At 44.4% G+C, this 17,697-nt stretch overlaps 1 protein-coding gene across 5 annotated transcripts in view; it reads left to right on the top strand.

Moving 5' to 3' along the window:
• The first annotated feature begins 11,579 nt into the window (after positions 1 to 11,579).
• The window catches only part of PCDH17 (protocadherin 17), a 96,430-nt gene continuing 90,312 nt past the window's right edge, over positions 11,580 to 17,697 (top strand). For 3 of the 5 annotated variants that reach the window (XM_054808990.1, XM_054808998.1, XM_054808961.1), the window contains exon 1: positions 12,196 to 16,882. In XM_054808990.1, coding sequence (XP_054664965.1) covers positions 14,255 to 16,882 — 2,628 coding nt within the window. In that variant the 5' untranslated portion in view covers positions 12,196 to 14,254. Of the gene's footprint in view, positions 12,162 to 12,195; positions 16,883 to 17,697 lie in introns of those variants that run through there. The other 2 variants (XM_054808980.1, XM_054808970.1) reach the window with 2 other exon arrangements.

The raw sequence follows: 17,697 nt of genomic DNA, 5'->3' as shown, positions 1-17,697 counted from the left end.
AAGAGCTCAATAACATCTGAATTCAGACATTTTGGTGACCTAATATATTTCATACAGCTTAGGGCCCTGACACCATCAGCAGTGATTTTATCTTTCTTTTGGTCATGTGTGGTCTTTTCCAATATACAGGTTTTTGATAGACATTCATCACTGTAGCATGAGAACATCTAATACTAGTGTACCAAGCAGTACAAATTAATCTATTTTAATTTTGTTCTGCCATCCTTGCTTCAAAGAGAAAAGTGTAAACTGTTTCATCTTAGTAAATTAAAGTTACCTACATATAAATTTTGCTATATATTTCCATTAAAGCAAGCTAAGTAAAGAGAAAAGTCTTGCACCTAAACCAGAAACTTGCTGAGGTGTAAAATAGTCATTGTTTCTCATGGGATTTCATCCTGCTGTTGCGGGTCTGTCCACCAAAGATCTCAGGTCCTTCTTCAGATAAAGTATATTTATGGCAGACTGTTCTGCTGGGAAAAAAAGAAAAATTGTCAACTACAGTCTTCACAAAGGACCTGCTCTTTTCAATACATTGAATCATTAAGTACCTTCAGATAAGGGTGAGATATTGAATTTGACTGATACGCCCCAAGACAGGCTTCGTGCTCTCACACGGGAGGTGGCAGCCAGTGTTACAGAGGAGTTGCACTGCAGCACCGTGTCAGCTGGAGTTTCTTGTGCAATGAGGACGTATGGCCTCGCCATTACAGAAATGAGGATATAACTGATGCCAGGTCATCATTCACCATTAAAAAAATGGCATGTTCTTGTGCCCCAGAGATGTTTACATACCTTTAATTTGACATGTAAATTAAGTAGTTAATTAAAAAGTAAATTTTACTTCTTCAGTAAAACTTTAAATAGCAATCCTCCAGAAAGTATTTAATTTAGGTTTAATAGGAGTCACTACACATTAAACAGGAACTAGTTATTAAGAGATACAGAAGTAAAAATAGGATAAAAATAAATTATATATTCCCTACCTCTGTACAAATATATTTAAAAAAACTATCCTATTTTAGTAACATAACTGACTCATTAGATCCAAATTAAACACCTGTAGTGTAAAACAAATCTTAATTTAAAACATTACCCATCTTAATATAGTAGACTCGCCTTTACACACTACAGTAGACACATGTAGTGGAACAGGCAAATGGCACAAGTTAGCCATTTAAATACTTAATGACTGTGCACGTTAAATAAAAACTGTCTGCAACATATATTTTGTAGTGATTTATTTGCAATTCAGATGTTATGTCTAGATGTATGTAAAGCCATTAAGTCTGCTAAAAATTTAAGATATTATAATAAACCAGAAAATTGTAGCAATTCATATATGTTAATTTCTTGACATCATTATAAATTCCTCACAGCAGCAGCCATGAATACACTTTCCTGTATAAAACTAAAAACTATTTTGGTACCTAACAGATAAAACTCAACAACAGAAATACTAAAGATATTTATATTTGCATGGATTTCTTTTCTGTTTCTCTTTTTCTATTTTTTTCCATAGGTAATCCAACAAAATGTGCTTTTTTTTAAGATTTTCAGAGTAACAAATGATTTTATGTACTGATCAATAAAATGCCCTAAAGGACCTAATTTCCAGGACATGGATACTTTGCAATTTAATAATAATAATAATAATAATAATAATAATAATAATAATAATAAATCAAGTCTCTTTAAAATGTCTTTCATAAAGACAGATAAATGCACTAAGCAATTTTAGTGGTCCAAGGATACAGTATTTCATATTTTAATTTTAGGATCTGGTTTTGGTTTTGCAGCAGGTTATAGGATTTTTTAAACATTAATTTTGCACCTTGGGTATTACATTGGGTTCTATTTTTTTTATAGCGCTGGATTCTGACTAATCACTTGTGACAAGACTGTAAGACAACAGTTTGCCTGCAGAAAGGGGGATGCGTAGCAGCGCCATCCCAGGAGCGAACGGAGAAGGGAATTATGACTTTTAGAAACCTAATTTCCTCTCTGGCTTGCCCCTGGCTCTAAGGGGGGGCACAAACTCCTACTGCTCTGTGCTGGCAGCCAACTGTCAGGTCAGCTTATCTCAGATGGCCAATGTGTTGAGGGGACGTAGCCAAAACCCCGCGTGTCCCTGAGCGCCGGCTGCCAATGCCCCATCAGGACAGGGACCGGTGGCCTCACGCAGGCTGCTGTCATCACTCTCCAGTTTTCGCTGTGACCTGCAGTCCCACTAGCCCATGCCAGGAAGCAAGATCTCAAGCGTCCCTTATTTTCCTGCGCACTGGGGATAAGAGCATTTGACAAGCTTATTTAGCGATTACGCCACTGAAACCAGTATTGAGGCCTGAATTTGGTAGGCAAACAAGGCGAAGCAATCATCTGCTACCCCATTATCCAGTTTTAGCTGTACTGGACACATCAGGCAAAGAACGTCAGCTTGCAATGCCCGTGAGCCCTTGCAAATTCATCAGAGGTGGGGCTGTCCCTAGAACCTCACTCGCCATCAGAAAATGAAAGGGAACTTCATACAAATAAATGGGTTGTGTTGCGTCTACAGACATGTCAAGCTTTGAAAACCTCATGCTCCAGACAGCCTTGCCTCGCTGCTAATTGGTATGTTTTTCTTTAAAAAGTGAAGATTCTAACCTTTTACTTGACAGATATGTGGGTAAAATGCCACATAACATTTTGAAAGCTTATCTATAGTCCGCTGTTTACGAGTCTTGTTTATGTTGGAGCTCACACAGCAGTATACAAATGAAAAGGGTTAGCAGGAACAAAACTGAATGGTTGGCTTCAAATAGATGTGTAAACTAGCGAAGAAAGGTTTTCACCTACAGAAAGTCTAAAGATGTTGCTCCCTTTTAAAAGGCAACCATACAAATGTGACACTTGACTCAACAGATTTTTTTTATTATCATTATTTATTTGCAGTTGTGTCCCTGGACTTTTGGGGTGGAGAGTAGAGACAATTTCATTACCTGTTCTTTTGGTTTGTTTTCTTTCTTTCTTTCTCTCTAATCTTACGAAATTGCAGCTAGGAGAGGGTAAATGGGATTCCATTTCTCTGCGAGATTTAGCAACAGAATTGTTTACAGTGTTGCAATCAGTCATGTTTAAAGTAGAGCTACTAACTGCATAACTGAATAAGGGAATACTTTGGAAATAAAAGGGTTGCATAACAGGCAAATTTAGCTTGTAGAATCTTTAGTATGCAATGTATAAGAAATTTCATAAACCCTAGGGAGACTTTGCAATTTTGTCAGTGGGTGCAAAATGCTAACTTAGAAAAACTAAAATGACAAAAATAAGGAAATAACTGACAATCAAAAAGCTCACTTAATTATTTTTTGTTGTTATTTTTGGTTTTGTTTCCAGTAGGAACTTTATCTCCTGCAAATTTATACACACAGATTACGTTGCATTTATAGTTCAGGCTTATTCTCTTCAGAAAACTAAGCACTGCACTTGGAAACCAAAAGACCATGACATCTTCATCCCACCTGGTGAATAACTGTAAGAATACCGGCAGAGGTGAATTTCTGTGGCTCAGGAATATGTAGTATATTACATCTAAATTATTGCGGAGTCTTTCTCAATCCTCTGCTTCCTGCCACTACTTAGAGATGGCAGCACCAGACCTGAATTTCCACAAAGACATTGGTCTTGCCTTCTCAAGTAAACTGATGGCCTGTCTGACTGATGTTACAGCTTTCAACCTCTAAGTAGTTGTTCGAGAGGAAAAAGTGATGCATTGAACTCTGCAACGATTCCTTGGCTACTGCCAGTAAACATTAGCTCTGAAGCAACTGTAATACTGAAATACTACAAGAGAGTGAACAATAAAAACCTACCATCCCATAAGAAGCAGTGCCTGGATGCTTAAAATTTGGGAAAATGTTCTAAGTAAGTGACGCAAACCTACTGCAGCTTGAAGGTGTGAAATGTGGGAAGCCTGCGATGTTCCAGTTAAAAACCTTCCTGGCTCTGCTATGCTAGCCAGAGATTCAACTTGACTCAACAACAATATCAGCCTGATCTCAATAATATTGTAACTTACAAAATGCAGTTATTTTCTTCTTAAAGGAGGTCAAGTGAAACACTAAACTGAGATTTCCGTGAATTCCAAAATATTAATTATTAATAATATTAATATAATATCTTAATATTATTGGGGACATTCCTGCATAAGAAACATGAGAAATATCCAGCAGCTTCCTCAGAATCTGTCGGGTCAGTAATCTTGTTTGTTTAGTCTTTTTGTTTGGTTACTTTTTTAATGATGAGAAGTGAAAAGATGCATTCCATATCTGACCTCACTGAGCATAACCTCGAAGTCTTCTTGGTAGAGCCTCTTTCTTACAGTTCCATGCAGCAGATGCTTTTTCCTGTAGAATGCTCTCATGAAATACATTTGTCAAGACTTGTGTCAGGGCCCCCATTTTCTTTGACTTTTCTGACCTTTCATATCATCAGATATGGTCTTCTTGAAATGTTGCTTTAATTTTGGTTTCTCCAACTTTGTCCTCTAGCAGTACTCTACCAGTACTTCTATCTGCACAACTGAAGTCGCTCAGCCAGATCTTTGAGCTGGATCTGCTTCTATCTTTTCCTTATAGTGAGCACTACCAGCACCCCCAGAAAAGTTTTAAAGCCCAAAGATGAGATTTTACTCCAAAACAAAGCTTCATAAAACATCCAAAGTGAGACAGAAAAGGTGCAGATGAACATTCCCTGGCTCACGTTGCTGTGAGACGGCAGGTCTGCTTGTCCGTCCACGTACAGTCTCTGTTCCACAGGTTTGCAGCGAATTACGCATAGTTCCCTCTCCAAGCCCAAGAGAACATTTTCTTTCCTTCCCCTCTGAGACTTGAACAGCAGTTCTCTTCCCCGCTTTTCTCAGCACTTTCCAGAGTTTCTGCTCACTCTTGTCTTTTTTTTTTTTTTTTCTCTCCCTTCCACCTTTTCCTTTTTTATCCTGCACTTCCATAAGTTTCTTCACTTGTGCATTCGCAGGGAAGGCACAATCTCCCCCCGCTTTCTGGAGTGAAGCCTAAGCCAGAGGGGAACAAGAAGACAAACATCTGTCCTGTCCTGCCACATAATCTTTAAAGGACATAAGAGACATTAACCTACAATAACTGCAGACAAACTAAACACCATCTACTAAACCAAATATTTAATAAATTTTAATGACATTTATAAATTCCTAAACAAATATTAAATCATTATAATAATAAAGGGTGTATGTGTTCTAATCTCTAACAAACTTGTCACAAATAATTCACAAAACAGATTTTCATCAGTAAAGTACTTCACTATTCAGTGAAACAAAATATATTGCTGATCTCTATAGGGTTTAATGCAATTTTTTATTAAAAAAATTGCCAGGTTTAAGAAAAATCCATAAAATATTTGCTTCAGAAAAGTTTCTAAATGCTTCAGAGAATATCCTTTCTTTGAAAATGCAAATATTTTCTATTCTATGTTACAAAATCTAATGTCTATATTTACACAGTATATTCCTATCTCACTGCTAATATCAGTGCATGCATTATGACAACATGCCAAGTCATACATTTGTTGATATTACTGTGCCATATCGTACCCCTAGGATTAGCACCATGTTATAATAAAATGGCTAAAAAGTTTTAATTTTTAATATTCTAGGTATTTTTAAAGGAGGCTATGTAAGTAAACAAACAGTCCACTTGACCATTAACTGAGCATCTGTCTCTCTGCCTCTCTGTCATTCTGCCCAGTAACTTTGTGACTTACTGGATAATTTCAGTCAATTTTGCAAATGGGACATTGTGGTGGGTTGACCTTGGCTGGACACCAGGTGTCCACCAAGCCGCTCTATCATTCCCCTTCTCAGCAGGACGGGGAGAAGGGTAGGTGGGTGGGGAAGAGAAAATAAGAAGGGAAAAAACCTCATGAGTCAAGACAAAGGCAGTTTAGTAAAGCAAAAGCAAAGGTGACAAGCGGAAGCAAAAGAAAACCAAAAGCTTTATTCTCTACTTCCCATCAGCAGGTGATGTCCAGCCACTTCCCAGGAAGTAGGCCTTCAGTACGTGCAGTGGTTGCTCTGAAAGACAAACGTCATAGATAACAAATGCCCCCCGTTCTTCCTCCTTTCTCTTAGCCTTTATTGCTGAGCAGACGCCATATGGTATGGAAAATCCCTTTGGCCAGTTTGGGTCAGCTGTCCTGGCTGTGTCCCCTCCCAAGATCTTGCCCACCCCCAGCCCAAAGGTGAGGGGGGGACACAAATGTCGTAGAGACAGCCTTGGTGCTGTGCCAGCACTGCTCAGCAGCAGCCACAACACCGGTGTGTTACCAACACCTTGCTGGCTACCAATGCACAGCACAGCACTGTGAGGGCTGCTGGGGGGGAAAACTAACTCCAGCTCAGCCAGATCCGATACAGATAGACATTTCAAAGGTGATCGTAGTTTAAATTTCATTCCAGTTGGTGGTTATGTATGGGAGATAAAATGATACCCTAAATGAGAGAAGGAAAATTAGCCGTTGTACCTCTCCAGGCAGTTGCTGCCTGGGCCAGCAGCACGTGCCTCTCAGTTAGCCACTCACGTCTGCAGGGTAACCATCACTGAAGACACAGGAGGAAGCTGGTGGTACTGGTAGTGGGGAAATTAAAAGACACACCTGTAGGAAACAGGTTTTCATGAGTTTGATTGCTCTTAAATAATTGCTTTATTTTTTAAAATCATTAAGTAAACTTCTACTTAGTCTGAAACACGCTGGGTTGATTTCGATGTGTCCTGCTTTCACTCTAATAATAATAATAATAATAAATGTTTCTACATTCTGTGCTCAACAGTCATTAAATAACATGCCTGAAAAGAAGCATGAGAATCCAAGTCCTAAGCCACTTACCTGTGGCCTAACAAGTCACCCTTTCTGTAAGCCTAATGAATCTTTGTGTGTGTTTGTTTCCAAAACGACACAGGTACAACTGTAAATGTAATACTTCCCAGCTAGATAGAAGAAGTAGGTCTCAACTGTTTCAGTGACAATCTCAGGTTTATCTCCTACTTGCTAATTCTCTTTGCCTGAAGTCTTTTTAAATAGCCCTATGTCCTACTTCAGCACCCTTTTCCTGTTTGTCTCTCTTCTCGGCCCCTGCCCCTCCATTTCACCACTAACATCATTTGCAGGCACTTACCTGCCTTTACCTACTATACTGTTATTTCTTGTTCTCTTTCTCAGCAACCATCCTCTCTTCTACATGTCTTGCTGGTGTGGACTCACATTTAAATTGACATAAAACTGCTCACATACAGAGTGTCAAATGTAATTTTATCTATTGTTCTATTGCTACTTTGAAACAATACTAATAAATGGAAGAAATGTCCTTTTAATCTATGTAAGTTGTGCTGCTTTGCTATTATGGGAATATCAAATCAGTGGAAAGGTTCCTATTGATTTAATTGAGTTTCTGGACAGTACTTCTCTTACATTTCTCTAGATGACATATAATTCCTATTTTTAATTGTCATTTTAACTAATTTCCCTAGTACTAAAAGTAAAGCTTGACACAGCGTAATTCCTTCATCACACTTTTAGTCCTTTTAAAAGACAAACAGATTTTGTACCTTTTAATCCTCACACATAGTAACCGATCTTAATGACTGCATATTTTTAACAGTTCATTTACTTCATTTTCAGATTCTGTAAGAACGCTTGATGACTACCATTTAGTTAGATGCTTTTTGCTCTTTAAGAATCTCTCTGTTGACACCTCAGTACACACCCACATCTCATCTTTGTTACTAAAAAAAAAGTTGACCTAAGGAAATGTATTCATTTGCTATGACTACTAGAGTACAGAAATTTAATTTTCTGCAATACTTTTATAGCTGGCCAACTAATAGGTCCATCAGTTCTGTCGTGGCTTCCTCGTACTGGTAAAGCATATGTTTGGTTTTTAGCAGGTAATTCATTCTCTTATATACGGATCCTTTGCTCCTCAGATTCCCTCCTTGGCCTTTCTAATTTTACTTCTTTGTATTGTTTTCAAGATGATTGGATTTGGGCTTTCCCAATGATACATTTTAGGCTCAAATAACTTAAATATTGAACCTTGACATTTAACTACATTGATCTTTTCCTTGCCTTCCTATTTTCTTTTATTTGTTTAGGGATATTTGTTCTGAGACTTTTGTGCTATGCTTAAGTACCCTCCATGCTGAGACTAAAGATTTTCATTTCAACACTTCTGATTGAGGATATTTCTCATTTATTTCCTTTTTTTTTGAAAGTAGCAAGGTTTACCTGTCTTTGCTGAGGACAGAATAATAAACTACTAGATTTTGTTAAGAACATTTCCCAAACAAAAACTCTGAATACTGTTGTATTACGTTCATCATTAATCAGCATTTTTTAAAAAGTTGGTTTTGAGATGTGTCCTGTTACTATCAGTCATTTTGGCTGATGTCAGACTACAGCTTCCAATAAACAAACACTTCAAGTACCAAGAAGTAGTCTTCTATATGTGTATTCCTATTCTTAAGGATTGGCATTTTGTCTATGTATTAGTCTCTCCACAGTACAGCTTTCTCACTCAGCTGCTAATAAGCATTTTTTAATTTTGTTTTTATTTTGTTTCATTTTTTCCCCAATAAATACACACTATATATTCAATATATAGTGATGTGGCACAACACACAGGTATTACTGGCACACATTGGCATTGCCTTCATACATTTTATTTATGCCTTTTCTATATGAAAAATGCAGCAATTTCCTGATGAATGTATAGAAAATTATGATGCCAGTCTAAGCTATCAAATATGTAGTGTTTGCTACAAATTTGACAGAAAAAGCATTTTAGATATACTGTAAAATCATCGAACAAATAAAATATTCATTACTTGCACAGGTGGATTAAAATCAATAAATGCCATTTTGTTGTTATAAACTGTCTGATGTAACAAACATCAGCCTGGTAGAGGCATATATTCATATGCAGGCATAATTTTTTATCTGGCTTTTTCCAGTTAGACACCTAAGTCTCTATTGGGTATAAAAGCCACAATTTCTAAAGATGTCAAGATGATATGATTTCAAATAAATCATTAGAAATTGCTAATAATCAGTCATATCTGAAAATGAGTATTAAAAAGTAGCTCTGTTGAAGTTAACACTAAATCCACAGTGACTTGTAGGGCAAGGGGTAAGTGTTTCATTTATGATCATCACCTGGTAGTCAGTCATAGGTTTGAGGATCTAGTGCAAGTGATTCAGATTTTATTTTTCCTCTAAGTATTCTGTGCATGTCTTTGGTATCAATGGGATGTTGTAAGCTGCAAGACGTTTGATAAAAAAGGCAGATTTTACAAGCAAAGACTCCAGTTACTTGAATAAAGGGTTATATAGTTTTTCCCTTAATTCAGAGTCTCGAGTACCTGTTTTACAAACTGCAGAGTGCCCTAAAATGTATTTACTTCATCATGGAGTCAGAGTATTTATTGTGTAATGCTGAGTCATATAAAAAAGGAAAGGCATTCACTAGGCTGGAGAAAAAAGTATGGAGACACTATCCTGCTGAAAAAAAAAAAAGTTAAATTCATCTTGGGTTTTGTGGGGTTTTTTAACATAAGTAAACCATGAGAAACATTGTCATAAACATATTACTTAGTATACGGCAGTGTAATAGTGAAATCATTGTTTTATCCGGCTGGCGCTCTCCTGCTCCTTCAGAAAGGAAACTAGAGTTACGGTGTGTGTACACACTCAGGCACACACTCACACCCACACACACAGCGTATATACCCCAAATGCAGCAGTATCTCTAGCACGCTAGAGGGAGCTATGACATAATTGCAATGACCCTGATTTTTTCCCCAATTAGGAGAACATGCATAGAAAATTTCTGGACATCCTGCAAGTTTGGCATACGCTACGGAGTAAGGAAAAGAAAGCACAGGACTCGAGTTACAGTGAAACGAGGTCTCCTGATAGCTCAGGGGCTTACTCTGGTGTTTGTTCCATTTTTAAAATTGTGCTGCTCCTATAGGGGACTTCTCCAAATAAGTGACTTAGCCGAATACACCGACTTTCGTCAGCCAATCTGAAGCCCTCATTCAGAAAGCAAAGCCCATTTTGTAAACATATCCTTTTTTTTTGTCTGTCTGTCGCTCTCGCACAGAAAGCTGGCACATCCGAGGGTAGTGATTTTTACGCTGCCACTAATGTATGTATAGTTTATTTATATACTGCATTTTAACACAGCATTACTTTTATAATGGTTACTAGCAGACTCGTTCTGCATGGCAAACTATCCGTTTCAAAGCTACAAAGAGGTCTTCAGGACGGGAGATGGGTCTAGGAAGAACACTTATTTGAATTTATAAATTTGTAAGACTTTCTCCAAGTCAAATTATATTTATGGACATAATAACTCAGAAAGGGCTGAAGGTTATCCTATTGAGCAAGGCGAAAGAGCAGCTTTCTTAACTGAATCTTTTAAAAGCAGCTCCTAAAATAATTGTCAGGAGCGTCTTATAATTGCTCCAGAGTTGATTTTCCTTTTTTTTTCTTTTCTTTTATTCTTTCTTTCTTTTTTTTTTTTCTTTTCCCCCTACATGATTCATGCTACTTACACGCTCGTCACTCACAACTCACAAATGGCAGCTTCATTTCGGTACGCGCGGGTCGAGACCGGCGCTCCGGCAATCCGAGCACTCACCTTTCCAGCCTCAGTTCTCCCCCCGCGCCCGCCGCCCCCGGCCGAGAGCCTCCCGCCGCGGCGGGGGCGGAGGCGGGCACCGCGCCGTGCCGCGCCGGGCGGGGAGGGGAGGGCAGGGGAGGGCGCTGCTGTGGCCCCGAGCCCCGGCACCGCGGGGCTGCCGCCGCGCCCGAGCCCCGCTCCCCCGCACCGCAGCCCCGCGGGCAGGAGGGATGCTCCGGTGCTGGGGACCTGCCCCTCGGGGAGGGCGAGACCCGTTCGGGGAGGCTCCCGCAGGGCTGGGGCGGGGGGCGGGGGGGGGGGGGGAAGGTCCCTATCCACCCGCCCCCCGCGCTGTGCATCCCCGGGGCGGAGGGGGGGTGGTGGTGGGGGAGTGGTGCGCCGAGTCCCCGGGTACTCGGGGACCGTACCGCGGAGTCAAGTCCTCGCCCTCGCAGTGCTTTGGAGGAGTGCGGGGGTGTCGCGTCCCCCCTCCTTTCCCACCCGTCATCACGGAAGGCTTGTTAATATGTCTTAAAAATAAATAAATAAGGCGGAGGGGGTATAAATAAATAAATATAACGCGAAGCCGGGAGCAGCCGGGGGGGGCCGGGGGCGCGGCGCTGCGGTGCGGTGCGCGGCGACGAGACACCGCAGCCCGCCCGCCCGCCCGAGCCCTTCACACGTTGCGCGTCTCCCACCGAACCGATCTAATCAATGACACCCAGCGCTCGCCGAGGCTCCACCCCCCCGCCCGCCCGCCTTCTTCTATTGGCGGGTGGGCGTCGGGGCCGGTCGCCGCCGCCGTCGCCGATTGGCTGGCGGGGAATCCGTATCAATGTTTAAGCCGCGGCGTGAGGTGAATAGAGGCAGTCGGCGAGCGGCGCTGGGCGAGCGCGGCGCGGCGGCCCCGCGAGTGCTGCAGTGAGGGAGGCGAGGCGGAGAGGAGGGGGGGAGAGAGAGAGAGAGAGAGGCAGAGAGCGGCTCCAACTGTTGAATTTTCGCTGAATTCTCCACTTACCTGCGGGCGGCTGGTGAAATGGATCTGGTTTATCGGGGATCGGCGTTCCTTTCGCGTGCTGTCTGGCTAAGACTGGCGACCGTCTGTTTGAAAGGGGCCACCCATCAATGAGGCAGAGAAGAATATTTATTTTTTCTTCTTTTTCTTTTGAAAGCCTCTCTACCACAGGTTGCAGAATTAACTGTGTACTTTGGGTCCGGACTCAAATAAAGGAGAGAAAACAGTGCAGAACTGAGACTCGGAACTAGATCTGTAAGCTATGTATTGGGAACCTATGTTTTGGTTGGTTTTTTTTCTTTTATTATGAAAAATCTCTGATTTATTTCACACATAACACTGAGGAAAGGTGGTTAAAAACACTCAGCAAAGCAGGAGACAGACGCGCCTCTGTGCCAGTGAGTGGATAACAGCCTTGTTTTCCTGATCCTCAGTCTCCCGGAGAAAGAGGTATAGTAAAAGTGTAGCTGGATCCGACACCCCCCCTTCTCTTTTTTTTTTCCTCTCCCCCTCCCCCCACCCCTCCAAAATATAAATCTGATTAATTTTTTTCCTGTCTATAGAGTGAGTCAGAGAAGCGTTAGGAAGAAGCTGCAACTAATGTCTGTGAAGGGAGGAACATGAGGCGATAGTGAATGTGATTTGTTCCGCTGGATCTGACTCATCCAGCAGACTGAAACACCTGCATTTCTGGATGTGCTATTCATTTATTTCTGGTTGTTAAAAGAACCTGAAATAAAATTTAGTTACCTTTCCCCAATATTTACCTATACACCGTATCGCTGGGAAAGGTGTATCAGAGGGGGGGAACGCATCTGGCGTTGCCGCCGCTCTTCTCCCTTATACCAGGGTGCCCAGAGAGACTGTTAAAGCTTGAAAGGACTGCAAAAAATGCATCACACCAATCGCGGAACTGCATAGGTTTTAATATAAGTGAATTAGTCGTTTAAAAGATCTCCCACTTTATTGATGGCCAGGATTGTTTTCCCTCTTCTTCTCCCCTCCCCTAAATGAAGAGGACTAGGCGGCAGTGTCATTGGAAGGAGATGCTGAATAGAAAGAAAAGAGAGGCACTTGACAGCGCAGCCCTGTGAATACAGAGACTGTTTCCCTTTTAGCGAGAGACTAAGAGAGAGAGTGTGTGTGTGGTGGCTTTTCTTTCTTTCTCTCCCTCCCCCCCTTCCTTTCTCTCTCGCTTTTTTCTTTTTTTCTTTTTTTTTTTTTTTTTTTTTAAATCTATGCGTCCAGCCATGGGTTGCCTGTTGATTTCCTCTCGGCTGGAGAAAAAAGCAAACTGGAATTAAACTGCATCGAGAAAAGTGCATCTCCTCAGACACGCATACGCACACACGCATAGACACACGGAGAGAAAGGATGTGGTGGTGGCGGCGGCTACTGGCCTGTCTTAAAGAAACCCAAGTGTGCATCTGATTGAGCACAGCCTGTGATTTCTCTTAAAATGTATATTTACTGCTACTGATGACAGTCAGCTGGTGGGTTTCTTAATGTTTTTCCCCACAAAAGGACGAGTGTGAGGCTGGTAGTAGAGGGAGAGAAAGGAAACTACAAATCCGAACACTAGTTTTCGCTGGGTGGTTGGGGTTTTTTTTGTGTGTGTGTGTGTGTCTTGTTTTCCCCTCTTGCCCTGCAATCCTCATTCCCTCGCCTTCTGATTCGGGAAGGAAACAGTGAGGGTGTACGAGACAGAGAGGGGGGAAATACCCATGGCAGCGAGATGCAGCTCTCCGCCGCAAGCAATGCAAGATTAGATCTCTAAATGCAGCAAAACACTCCCTGAAAACCAACAACCCCGCGGTGCAATCAGACATTTCACTGCCTCTCACTGCACACGAAGAGGGCTTCAACAACAAGCTGAGACTTTTTTTTCCCCTTCTGTCTCTCTCCCACCCCTCCACTCCATCAATCGCATCACAAGCGATGAGTAGCAAATAAGCTTTTCTCCCCCTGCTTACAGACCTGTGGCCACCCCCCTTTCCTATGTATATATTAATACACATATTTAAAAAATCTTTTTGATGGTTTTTAGAAAAACAACCACTGCCACCGATTTTTTATTATTGTTATTATTTTTATTATCCTTTGTACATCTACGGGGATTCAAGGATCGGGAACGCTTCGCCTGCCCGGAGGAGAAGATCTTTTGCAAATTTTCTGATTTTTTAAACACTCCCACTGCCGAAGTTGGACAGCCGAAGTAACTGCGAGGGGACTGCAAGCACGGCAAGCGCTTGCTGAAACGCTGCCGAAGCTGCTCCCTCCTCTTCCGACCCCCCCGATTGCTCCCTCCCTCTGAGCTACATGGTCCATTTGCTGCCTCTCATCCTGTGTCTCTGCAGATGTTTTAGAGCAACAGGTTCAGGAACTTAAAATATAAGGGTGGGGAAAGAGAAGGGAAAAAAAAAAAAGAAAAAAGAGAGAGCCGACGGAGGAGGAGAAAGAACAAACCCAGTGCGGGAGGCAGAGAAGACGGGGACAGCCCTGGTCGCCGCTGCAGCTGCTGCCACCCCCACCCCTGCTCGGGGATGTACCTTTCCATTTGTTGCTTCTTCCTCTGCTGGGCTCCCGCCCTGTCACTGAAGAATCTGAATTATTCGGTGCCGGAGGAGCAGGGAGCGGGCACGGTCATCGGGAACATCGGCCGCGATGCGCGGCTGGCGGCGGGCGCGGCGGGAGGCGGGACGCTGCCCGCGGAGCGCGGCGCTCCCGGCGGCAGCCCCGGCGGCGGCCGCGGCCCCAAGTCCACCTTCCGGGTGCTGGAAAACTCGGCCCCGCACCTCCTGGACGTGGACGGGGAGAGTGGACTGCTCTACACCAAGCAGCGCATCGACCGCGAGGCACTGTGCCGGCGCAACGCCAAGTGCCAGTTGTCCCTCGAGGTGTTCGCCAACGACCAGGAGATCTGCATGATCAAGGTGGAGATCCAGGACCTGAACGACAATGCACCGGCATTCCCCTCTGACCAGGTGGACATGGACATCTCAGAAAATGCTGCGCCAGGCACCCGCTTCCCCCTCACCAGCGCTCATGATCCAGACGCCGGGGACAACGGGCTGCGCACCTACCTGCTCACCCGTGATGACTATGGCCTCTTCTCCCTTGATGTGAAGTCCCGTGGTGACGGCACAAAGTTTCCAGAGCTGGTCATCCAGAAGCCATTAGACCGTGAGGAGCAAAGTCACCACACCCTGGTGTTGACGGCACTGGACGGTGGTGACCCACCACGCTCGGGCACGGTGCAGATCAATGTGCGCCTCATTGACTCCAATGACAACAGCCCAGTTTTCGAGGCAGCCTCCTACGTGGTAGAACTGCCAGAGAACGCACCACTGGGCACTGCCGTCATCGACCTTAATGCCACCGATGCCGACGAGGGTACCAATGGAGAGGTGCTCTACTCCTTCAGTGGCTACGCACCCGATCGAGTCCGTGACCTGTTTAGCATCGACCCACAGAGTGGCCTCATCCGTGTCAAGGGCAACCTGGACTATGAGGAGAGCGGCCTCATTGAGATCGATGTCCAGGCTCGGGACCTGGGGCCCAATCCCATCCCCGCTCACTGCAAAGTCACTGTCCGCCTCATTGATCGCAATGACAATGCCCCCACCATTGGCTTTGTCTCTGTTCGCCAGGGAGCACTGAGTGAGGCTGCCCCACCGGGTACTGTCATTGCCCTCGTGCGGGTCACTGACCGTGACTCAGGCAAGAACGGGCAGCTCCAGTGCCGGGTGTTGGGTGGTGGTGGTGGGCCTGGAGCCGTCCCTTTCACCCTGGAGGAGAACTATGACAACTTCTACACTGTGGTCACTGACCGGCCCCTGGACCGTGAGGCACAGGACGAGTACAATGTGACCATTGTGGCACGTGACGGGGGCAACCCCCCACTCAACTCCACCAAGTCATTTTCCGTCCGTATCCTCGATGAGAATGACAACCCACCCCGCTTCAGCAAGAACCTCTATGTGTTACAGGTGCCCGAGAACAACATCCCTGGAGAGTACCTGGGCTCCGTCTTGGCCCAGGACCCGGATCTGGGCCAAAATGGGACAGTCTCTTACTCCATTCTGCCTGGGCATGTGGGTGACGTCTCCATCTACACCTATGTCTCCGTCAACCCCACTAATGGTGCTATCTACGCCCTGAGGAGCTTCAACTACGAGCAGACAAAGCACTTTGAGTTTCGTGTGCTGGCCAAAGACTCGGGTTCACCCCACCGCGAAAGCAATGCCACAGTGCGTGTCACTGTGCTTGATGTCAACGACAATGCTCCCCTCATTGTCCTGCCTGCCCTCATCAATGACACCGCCGAGCTGCAGGTGCCACGCAATGCTGGGGTGGGCTACCCCGTGGGTACTGTCCGCGCCCTGGACAGTGACTTTGGGGAGAGCGGGCGCCTCACGTATGAGATCGTGGAAGGCAATGAGGAGCACCTCTTTGAGATGGACCCCACTAGCGGTGAGATACGCACCTTGCACCCCTACTGGGAGGAGCTCAGCCCTGTGGCTGAACTGGTGGTAAAAGTCAGTGACCATGGCAAGCCCAGCCTCTCCGCAGTGGCCAAGCTCATTGTCAGGGCCTTGGCGGGGCCCCTGCCCGAGGCTGGCGAGCCACAGGTGAATGGCGAGCAGCATCGGCGACCACACTGGGACTTGTCGCTGCCCCTGATCGTGACGCTGAGCACTGTCTCCATCATCTTGCTGGCTGCCATGATCACTATTGCGGTGAAGTGCAAGCGAGAGAACAAGGAGATCCGCACCTATAATTGTCGCATTGCCGAGTATAGCCACCCTCAGCTGGGAGGAGGGGGAGGCAGTGGCGGGGGAGGAGGAGGCAGTGGCAGTGGAGGGGGCAAGGGCAAGAAGAAGAAGATCAGCAAGAATGACATTATGCTGGTGCCCAGTGAGGGCGAGGACAGCCGGGGCCCCCTCAATGTCATGAACGTGGTGAGCAGCCCATCCCTGGCCACCTCACCTATGTACTTTGACTACCAGACCCGCCTGCCCCTCAGCTCTCCCAGATCTGAGGTGATGTACCTGAAGCCCGCCTCCAACAACCTGACTGTACCCCAGGGACATGTGGGCTGCCACACCAGCTTCACAGGGCAAGGGACTAACGCCAGCGAGGCTCCCCCGAGCCGGATGTCCATAATTCAGGTAGGAGACTTTTAGAATACCCTGGACCTCACTTTAGACGCTGGTTTAACTTTACCTTTTGTCTGCAGTGAAATCTGCTGTAAGGCACCACTGAAGGGACCAACACAAGCCACTAAAGAGAGGTGGACTTAATGAAAGTGGAACCAGACCACACCTGGTGGGTCTGGTTCTGCTGTCACACTGGTGTTTCCCGTGTGATTCAAAAGTAACTACCCAGTGCAACAAACAGTTACGGCAGCGTAAAAGAGGTGCGTGTGAGAGTGCAGGCAGGTGCTTAGCACGTTTGGGGCACGCTGGGGTATTTTCCCAGAAGACTGTCAGTCAGAGGTGGGCGCTTCCACAAGTTTCATTTTGCTTTGGGTTGGGGTGGAGAAGCGGGAGGGTGTTTCTGAAGCAGTCATATCATCTGCAGTAACTAATAGGACGTGGGAGAAACTCTACACACTGAGGACATCTATTGCAACAGTGTATAATAGCCCTCCAATCCTGTATGTAAATATGAGCGATCTTTCCAAGGTGTATGTTTTTATTTTTTTTTTAAATTTCCTTCTTTAGAATATATATACCTAAATATTTATTTTTTCTGACACAGTACAACATCATTGGGGCCCCATTGCCTCCTCCTCTCCCCATAAACAACCAAACCTTCAGTGTTGAAAATTCTACTTAGTCAAATAGAAAGAAAATGTATGTGGTGATTCCCTCCTACCCCCAAATGTTAACAAAACTCACATCCTGTCATAAAACAGCAAAACAACTAGTCAGATTTCCAGTAGCCTGAGTCAATATTGATGATTGCTTTATAGTGAGAGACT

This window comes from Grus americana, chromosome 1 (genome assembly GCF_028858705.1).
Source record: "Grus americana isolate bGruAme1 chromosome 1, bGruAme1.mat, whole genome shotgun sequence".
Classification (NCBI taxonomy): domain Eukaryota; kingdom Metazoa; phylum Chordata; class Aves; order Gruiformes; family Gruidae; genus Grus; species Grus americana.
This window is presented reverse-complemented; position numbering and strand designations above follow the sequence as displayed.